The sequence below is a fragment of the Prunus dulcis genome, unplaced genomic scaffold (genome assembly GCF_902201215.1).
Source record: "Prunus dulcis unplaced genomic scaffold, ALMONDv2, whole genome shotgun sequence".
NCBI lineage: Eukaryota > Viridiplantae > Streptophyta > Magnoliopsida > Rosales > Rosaceae > Prunus > Prunus dulcis.
Window position 1 is genome coordinate 1 of NW_023010033.1, and position 10,228 is coordinate 10,228.

Below are 10,228 nucleotides of genomic sequence, written 5' to 3' on the forward strand. Positions count from 1 at the left end.
ACGTCGTAAATAATGACATTGACAACTATTTCCACGTCATCTTTTATAGAAAAATCGAAGTGGAAAATTTATTTTACGACGGCTGTTTTTATATAGGCGATGTAGTAGGAATCAATAACGTCGTCTTCTAATGTATTTAAAGACGTCATATTTTTTATTGTCGTGAAAATGATATTTAACGGCGCCTTATTTTAATTTTCGTCGTTGTATGTCTATTTGTATATTTTAATAACGACGGTGATTTAGCGTCGTGGTTTATGAGGGAAAAGATGACGGTGGATTCCACGACCATTGAAAAACCGAATACACGACGGTGTTTTAACGTCGTCTTTTTGCTTTTTTGTAGTAGTGTAATACAAAGTACATCATGTTTCCTAGAGCTCAAAACAGAGGATGCTTCTAAAGTTGTATTTAACGTGAGCGAAAGGAAAAATTGGGAAACAAGAGTGGCAGAAGTCGTATATGTCAAAGATTCTGACCACGCATCGTGTAGCTGCAAAAGATTTGAATTTGTTGGAATTATTTGCAAGCACATCCTAGCATTGTTCAGAAGGGACCAGATTGAATATATGCCCGATAAATATATTTTGAAGAGGTGGAAGAAAACTGCGAAATCTGGATTGGTGTCAGATGCAAATGGCAACGAAATTAAAGACTCTGCAGATCCTGGTCTTTTAATAAAGCGGAGTACAATGTCTCGACTTGCTTCAGATGTGGTTGAGGATGCATTAATGAGTGAAGAAGGATGTGAGCTACTGTCAGAGGCTCTAAAAAGTTTGCAGGTGAAGTTGAAGTTGTTGAAGGATGGACCAAGTAATAACGAAGTTGGAGGGTCCAGCTCTCAAACACAATATATGAAAGACCCTAAGAGAGTGAGGTGCAAAGGAAGGTCGAAAGGAGTAACGGGAGCAAAGGAAAAGGCAATGAAGCGAGAGATTAGACACTGTCGGGAGTGTGGACACATTGGTCATGATAGAAGACAATGCCCAAGAAATTTGAACACACCGTAAGATGCTAACACTATTTATAATAACACCTAAAATTTGAATAGGTAAATTTTTTATGTGCTTGTGTTTGATGTTTATGCAGGACATCACCGTCGAACAATGACGAATCAACTCCAATAGATCGTAGTGACCCATTATTCGACGAATTTGACAGGATGCACGGACCAACTGAATGATTTATGTTTCTATTAGACGAAATCTGGTTGTTATGAAGATTAATGATCAGGTGAAGTTTTATAGATTCAGTTTTTGATTATTATGTTTTTTTTGTTCATGTCCACCGATGAGCTCTTACTATGTCCACTGGTAATTGAAATGAAAATTTGCTTGGTTTCATTCTTGCATGAAATTTGGACACATGTTAATTTTACGTCTTCTCCCTATTTAGAAATTTTCATAGACATTTGATAAAGTATCAAATTTTGAGTTATGTGAAGAAGCAATGACTTTTACCATGTAAAATGGGTAGTTTATGGTGAATTATGTTTTAACAGAGATTCATTGATTATATCACAGGCTAATGCAGCATTTCCAGCAGCCAGCTGTTGTTTCCATTACCAGTAATGATTTCCAGCAATACCCACTTTTTCCGAATGTTATGTTCTAGTGTTTTACTGGTTATTAAGATCTGAGCTCGACTGGTTATTAGGGGCACGATTTTGTAAACATTTGTAACTGAAGGATACTTGAAGCACTTTGTTGGAACAGAGCGATTAGAAAGCAGCGTGTAAAAAAGTACATTGCAGCTAATCACGTTTCGAACGGTTGGAGAATATTAAAGGGTACACTAACTTTTGAACTACTCATAATTCCACACACAAAAGAAAATTTGATTGCAAAACATATTATGTGCTCCCTCTTAGCAATACCACGATCTCCCCAACCAACTGAACAACGGTAGCCACAATCACTCGGTCGTATTGGTCAGCTTCTTCTTAGCAGGTCTCACATGCTTATGGTCACTCATGTCCCTAGTGATATAGACGAAATAAATATTCAGCAATATTTGGAATTTTATTATATATAAATAAACCATAAACCATTCACTAAACAATGTATAGCACATGTTATGTTACTTATGACTCACGTGTCATTTTTTTTGAGAAAAAGTACGCCAGCTCTTTAATGTGAATGGACATGATAATGAGACTTTACTGATTCCCACCTTGCTGTGATATTGATTGCTTATTGAATAATATTTCGATATTTGCAAAATATAATGTTAGACAGAAGGAACACATGATGACTTGCAATACATAGTCCCAATAATTATATATGAAGCAAATGAAACTGATATTTGTGTTATTTTAAATTAGATAATGACATTAAGGGAATATACTTCTAATTTGTGCAATACCACGATCACCCTCAACCAACTGAACAGCGGTAGCCGCAATCACTTAGTCGTATCGGTCGGCTTCTTCCGAGCAGCTTTGACGTGCTTATGCTCATTCATGTCACCACCATCGCCTAGTATCTCTCTCACAACATCAGGGGACACATAGTCCCAATTATAACTTGTATGAGTAGTTAACTTGTATGAGTAGTTGCCGCAAATGCTCGAAATTTTTCGAATCCTTCGTTGAATGCCAACTCCAGTTCACTATGGTGCTCTTCGCATCGCATATGGTTCATCAAACAACCTTTAATTTCATCATTCATTACTGTATCCAACTCCTCAGCTTTCAGCTTCCTTTTATGACTCAACTTCAAGTACTTGTTCTTTTGGGAGAACGCTTTGTTCACTCTAATGTTAAGATCAGCCAAAATGGCCTCATCTTCAACACATTTCTTGTGTCATGAATTGATAAGTTTGGAATTATAATCCAGCTTGCTACTGACTGCATGTATTGCCTCTAATGGATCATCGGAGTCCCCCTCACCCCCAAATAATGTTGAAAATGGAAAGGGTCGGCAAGTACAACGTGGAAATAGAACCTGCGACTCCAATTTTTCATCTTCGATTGTGTTGTTGGTGCCTAAAGAGGTTGACATGCTTGAATAATCCTATTTGTTTTGGGAGGATGAGGATTGCATATGCAATTTCGTTTGAGAAAGGGAACATAGGTTTATAGACCAACATACCAAAGCTTGTGTGTAGTCAACATATGTACTTTCTTTCAATTTTTTAAAAAAGAGGTGTCAGGTTTTGCTTTTCAAGCATGTCAACCTCACACTCTCCTTACACCACTGATAGTGGTTGAAAGAAACTCAATGGAAGTGACATCTAGTTAGTGAACCCAACCAAACTAACCAAACTAGTTAGGATTAAACTTAGATTGTATCAGACCAAAAATTAATTTATACATTGTCAACCAAATATTTTTTGGCGGGAACCCTTTTATTGGTATTACTATCACCCATTTCATAGAAATTCTCCCTCCACAAAAAACTCACTCCTCCACCGAATCTGTCTCCATCTACTGAAACTCTCTCCTCCACAGAAACTCACTCCCCCCATAGAATGGATTTACTAACCAAGTTTGATGTGAGCATAATAAACACCCCTCCAAACAAAGACCGCCTTCGACACGCAAGTGAGTCACCAAACAAGCAATGTCACATTCCTAGACAGAATGACCATTTTGTTGGAAGTTTTGAGTCTGAAAGAGTTCTTGCTTTTTGGAAGGAGAGGCATCTTCAACTTGGTGATGAAATCCAAAGGGCAAGGGCACGTTTGGAATTTGTTGAAGGCCAAATTGAAGATGACAAAAGGCAGGCCAATCTGGATAGGGCGAAGTTGTAGCGCATGAAGTGTAGACACAAACGACTTCGGAGTGTAGCTGTTCAAAAATACAAGAACTCATCTAATGCAGTGGAGTCAAAGAAGCGTGTGATGCAAGCTGGATTCGACTACTTTCGATCCTATGCAAAACTCGTCGTACCCGGGTTTGATTGGTCATCTATTACCGTTTCCGACGTTAACAAATATACTCAGCAAGGGAAGTAACCATTTTGGTTCTCGTGTTTGAGCAGAGGCAAATAAGTGGAATTGGAATTTTCGTTAAACTCTGCTTCAAACCTATTTTGATGCTTACTACTATGGAAGATTTCAACCTTAATATTTTGATGTCTTTAATTACGATAACACGAGATGCAAAGTGCCCATCTACTTCAGTCATATGTTGCTGCCATGTCCATTTTTTTTTTTTATCACGTATCAGATTTGGACATGGTTGCATCATATGCAATGTTGCCTTTATTTATTATATGTTAGGGCAAGGTTTATGGAAAAGCATTTGTGAGTGCGTTTGTGACAAGGTTATGGAATTATTATGTACCATTTATATATTGTTTTTTGTACTGGTTCATCTCCTACTATTTCTTTCTTTCTTTATATTATATGTTTGTGGAATCCCTCTCAAAGTTAACATATATTGTGAAAAAAATGCAGACTGAATATATAATCACTCATATAGACTAGGACAAATATTCACTAATATTTTAAAATTGCTTGACTGGTGTGAGGTTTTTCAGAAAAAGTATGGCATTATTTTATGTGATTGGACATGATAGAAAATATATTACTGATTCCCAATGCGGCGTCATATGGACAACTTATTGAATACCTCTGACGTGTTCAAAACTCTAGGTGCAGTTGCATGTGGACAACTTATTGAATACCTCTGACGTGTTCAAAGCTCTAGGCGTAGTTGCAATGATGGCTTCAAAGCATGTGCAATTATTATATATGTACATTATTATAACAAAACAGATAATTTTACATCCTTATATATGAAAGGAAACTAATTCTTGTATTATTACAAATTATATAATGAATATTAAGGAAATATACTTGTTAAAGTGAACAAAAATATATACTTAGGGTTAAGAGGAAAGTGAGTTATGTAAAAATAATTTGGATTTTTTCATTTCGGAACGGATGATTTATAGGTTCCCCTAGTTTTATAACATCACAAGGATGTCGGAGTAATTTTCAGGGCATTTTTAGGATTTTCCTACTATTTATTACATTTTTTCAAAGATTTTTGCACTAAAAAAGCCAAAATAATTGCAAGAGGACACCTGGCGCGATCTCAGCCCATCACCTTTCACCACTTGCACAAGTATGCGTCAATCAACATGTCCACATCCTTGCTTTTTACCCTAAAATATTATTTTATTACTTTTCCTTAGAAAATTCATAACTAAATACACAAAAATTAGAAAAATGATCCGAAAATTGCTACGAACTCATTGACACTCCATCTCCCTTGTTGAATTCCCCGATTCATGGTTACGCATTTTAAAAAATAATTCCAAACATTAACGGGAGATGCTTGTTGAAGTAGGTTATTGAAGTTAAAGTTAACAAACATATATACTTAGGGTTAAGAGGAAAGTGAGTTATGTAAAATAATTTGGATTTTTTCATTACAAAACGGATGATTTATAGGTTCCCCTAGTTTTATAACGTCACAAGGAGGCCGGAGTAATTTTCGGGGCATTTTTAGGATTTTCCTACTATTTATTACCTTTTTTCAAAGATTTTTGCACTAAAAAAGCCAAAATAATTGCAAGAGGACACCTGGCGCGATCTCAGCCCATCACCTTTCACCACTTGCACAAGTGTACGTCAGTCAACATGGCCACATCCTTGCATTTTACCCTAAATTATTATTTTATTACTTTTTCTTAGAAAATTCATAACTAAATACACAAAAATTAGAAAAATGATCCGAAAATTGCTACGAACTCATTGACACTCCATCTCCCTTGTTGAATTCCCCGATTCATGGTTACGCATTTTAAAAAATAACTCCGAACATTAACGGGAGATGCTTGTTGAAGTAGGTTATTGAAGTTAAAGTTAACAAACATATATACTTAGGGTTAAGAGGAAAGTGAGTTATCTAAAACAATTTGGATTTTTTCATTGCGAAACGGATGATTTATAGGTTCCCCTAGTTTTATAACGTCACAAGGAGGCCGGAGTAATTTTCGGGGCATTTTTAGGATTTTCCTACTATTTATTACCTTTTTTCAAAGATTTTTGCATTAAAAAAGCCAAAATAATTGCAAGAGGACACCTGGCGCGATCTCAGCCCATCACCTTTCACTACTTGCACAAGTGTACGTCAGTCAACATGGCCACATCCTTGCCTTTTACCATAAATTATTATTTTATTACTTTTTCTTAGAAAATTCATAACTAAATACACAAAAATTAGAAAAATGATCCGAAAATTGCTACGAACTCATTGAGACTCCATCTCCCTTGTTGAATTCCCTGATTCATGGTTACGCATTTTAAAAAATAATTCCGAACATTAATGGGAGATGCTTTGTTGAAGTAGGTTATTGAAGTTAAAGTTAACAAACATATATACTTAGGGTTAAGAGGAAAGTGAGTTATCTAAAAATTTTGAATTTTTTCACTTCAAGATGGCTGATTTATAGGTTCCCCTAGTTTTATAACGTCACAAAAAGGCCGGGATAATTTTCGGGGCATTTTAAGGATTTTCCTACTATTTATTACTTTTTTTCAAAGATTTTTGCACTAAAAATCCAAAATAATTGTAAGAGGACACCTGGCGCGATCTCAACCCGTCACCTTTCACCACTTGCAGAAGTGTACGTCATTCAACGTGGCCACATCCTTGCCTTTTACCCTAAATTATTATTTTATTACTTTTTCTTGGAAAATTCATAACTAAATACACAAAAATCACAATACTGTTTCGAAAATTGCTACAAACTCATTGGGACTTCATCTTCCTATTGAATTCCCTGTTTCACGATTACGCTACATTAGTATTTTATTATTATTTATCCTAAATTATTATGATTATTATTATATTACTTTTTAGCCTGTACATTTGTTAATTATATTTACTCCAAATTTTTATTTTTATTTTTATTTTGAGTGCGAATAGACCATTTTTGGTGCTAATTAGTTTCTCTCTTCTTCAATTTGTTAATTTTTTTTCTTTTTTAGGGTTAAGGGGTGTTTTGAAAAATAAAATGGAAATATACAAGCCATCCATTCTACAACATCAGGAAAAAATTATTCAAAGTCATTCACTGTTCAAGTTTTGCTTAAGAAACGTGTAACCAAATCATTTGGGATATGCTAAGTGGGAAAATGTCATTCCCAAGCACTGGTGAAAAGACACCTACTCACTCCATGCATGCCTTTTCGTTTACCAAATATTAAGATTGCAGTTGTGCAAAATATCTGTGTCAGTAAAATGTCATTCGTAGCCGTCTATGATGGCAGTAATCATTCCACTATATAATATATATATATATATATATTATACATTTATATATAAAACGGTTTATGACAGCACAAACACCAGACAAAATAGATTAAAACCCAACATTTAAACAACATTTGTACAACGTAGCCAGCCAACCTAGAACTGAAGAGAAGCAAGTCCACAATGCATAAAAACCGTAAAAACATACTACAACTAATTATAAGGGTATGGATTCCCTGGCACAACATACACACGCATCACCTTGAACCAAAAAATACTCTCACGGTGCCATTTGCATCGATTGCAACAAGTCCAGAAGGCAGGATTTATCTTTTCTTCAGTAGGCCAGCCTTGAATAACAAAACACCATTCATTGTTGTTACAAGCGCTGCAGTGATTGAACTTAATCTTCCCATAGTAAAACATATCTACGATATGTCTTGCAACAGAGAAAACTCGGCTTAATCTTCGTCTCAAAGCATCCCTGGTTCCTTTCATATCAATGTTGTTACGTTGATTCAAAGAACACAAGAATTCTAATGCATCCTTTTTTGACTGACCAATTTCGGACATGCCAAGTAGTCCAACTAGATATGCCGCTTCCATATGGCCTGCCGTGGCTGCAATGCGCATCCCATACAACGCTTCCACGTTACCCTGCATGAAAAACACTTCGAATGCTTCTCTAAATATCGACTCAGGGTTATCGCAAGCCCTGCATTGTTGCAAGAAATGCTGGACCGCAGGATTGGCATGGTACCAGCTAGGATGGTCTGGGTACTTTGCCATTGAAATGGTGTTCCACACTTGTGGAGTGTTTGCCAAAGTATGGAACAATGGGCACACAGATGCCATACGGAAGAGATCTTCCGATGATTGGGTTGCCACGTATAACATCACTTTAAACCAAGCTAACTCCGGGATGAAGGCTTGGGGCATATCCAAATGGAGATGCTTCCTTCTCTTTCCTCCGAGTGTAGTGAAATGTTTTGAATTCATTGCAATGTTTTTGGAATGGAACGATTTGAGGAGTGGAAGAGGGGAGAAATGAGAATATATGGGGTTTTGGTTTTGTTTTAGCCTCTGTTTGTAGTGTTTTGAAAAGGTGTTTCCACTTGGGGTTTTTCCAAGTTGACCATTTTTAAAGAAACTGAACCCAACACCCTAAAACTCAAGACAAAAGAAGGGAAAACGTCATCAAATTGCAAAGAGAGTTAGACAGTCAAAAAGTCAATTAATAACCTATTTGCATAGCCATTTTTAGGATTTTCCTGCCATCAAATTCATTGATACAAATGTGATGGATTACTGACTAGTCACAGAAGGTCCCATCAGATACTTTTTCATTTTTCCACACCAAACTACCCCTAGTAATGTTATTAAAATGGAACCAATGATGATGGATTCTTATCCAACTAGTTGCCTTAATGAAATATAAATAAAATAATATATTTCAAGCAGTGTCCCCTCAATTTTCAGATTAATATTTGGTAGTGAAATATTATATTGCTTTTCGGGGTAAAAGGTGTCACAATTCTGACGGTACAGGTGTCCAGATCGTGACCAACCCACCCACACACAGAAAAGAAGGATATAATTCGATTTGGGCAGAGATGAGAGAGAGCTGAGTGAGAAGTTTAGGGTTATGAGTGAAGGGGTATGACTGAGAACTATGAGTGAGAAGGTATGAGTCCGGAGAGGTTTCAGTGAGAAGATCTGAGTGAGAAGAGGTACAAGTGAGAAGATTCAACATGTCTTCGTCTTCATCTCCCGCTCAAACAAAGAGGTGTCAGTATTGTGGAGCTACAATGGTGCTTTGGGTTTCAAAATCAGATAAAAATCGAGGGAAGCCATTTTGGAAGTGTCTAACCTCCTATGTAAGTTTTCATTTCAAGAATATGTATGTGGGTGAAAAAAACCTAGGTCTAACTCTAACAGAATTATTTTGCATATATGATGCCTGCAATTAGGGAGCCACCAGTTGCAATGGATTCGAATGGGTTGATGTAACCTCCGTTGAAGCAGAACATCAAGATGACACGTATGATGCTACAGTGCTGAATATGCTGAAGTCCATTAAGGACTTGGTATTAGTTTTATTAGTTGTATCAATTGTCATATTATTTGTTCTTTTAATGATCAATTAAGTGCACGGTTTCAAGGATTGTGAAAGTTCTCCCAAAAAAGACATGTTGCACGCACCACCAATGAGTTTTCAAACCCATTTTGTAATTTTTGTTCTTGAAATAGGTGGATTGGCATTGAATTTAAACAAAAGCATTTATTTGTTTGAAACCCAGCAAAAACTTTCCAAGACTTACTTTAAAAAAATAAAGTCATACGAAGACGATAAAATCACAATACAGGGCCAATACGATGCAATAATAAGACAATACATTTTTTTTGAAAATTGCATAATTATTTAGTGTATATAGATTGTTTATTTGTGTATACTTAAAGTTTATTGATTGTTTACTGCATATAAATCGCATGATATTGAATGTTTATTGAAGGTTTATTGATTGTTTACTGCATGTATTTCGCATGTTATTGCTCCGATATTGAATGTTTATTGAAGGTTTATTTATTGTTTACATGTTTATTGAAGGTTTATTGATTGTTAACTGTATGTATTTCGCATGTTATTGAATCCATATTGAATGTTTATTGAAGGTTTATTGATTGTTAACTGCATGTATTTCGCATGTTATTGAACCTATATTGAATGTTTATTGAAGGTTTATTGATTGTTTACATGTTTATTGAAGGTTTATTGATTGTTAACTGCATGTATTTCGCATGTTATTGAACCGATATTGAATGTTTATTGAAGGTTTATTGATTGTTTGCTGCATGTATATCGAATGTTATTGCTCCAATATTGGATGTTTATTGGGGGCAAAAGTACCACTCAAGTAAGATTTAAGGAGGGAAACGGACCTTATTCTTTCTTTTAGTAGGAAGAACAACTGTTAAGTATAATTTCCTATTCAATACGACTTCCTTATGGTTGGTGTA

The 10,228-nt window shown here is 35.7% G+C and overlaps 1 protein-coding gene across 1 annotated transcript; it reads right to left on the reverse strand.

Annotated features, from left to right (window-relative positions):
* Positions 1 to 7,423: 7,423 nt before the first annotated feature.
* Positions 7,424 to 8,209, reverse strand: LOC117612612. The gene has a single exon (XM_034341289.1). The coding sequence runs from the start codon at positions 8,207 to 8,209 to the stop codon at positions 7,424 to 7,426; it is 786 nt and encodes a 261-aa protein (XP_034197180.1).
* Between the last annotated feature and the right edge of the window lie 2,019 nt (positions 8,210 to 10,228).

Bases quoted from the DNA above. Each gene is read 5' to 3' on its own strand.
- LOC117612612 (XM_034341289.1), bottom strand. From the start codon at position 8,209: ATGAATTCAAAACATTTCACTACACTCGGAGGAAAGAGAAGGAAGCAT.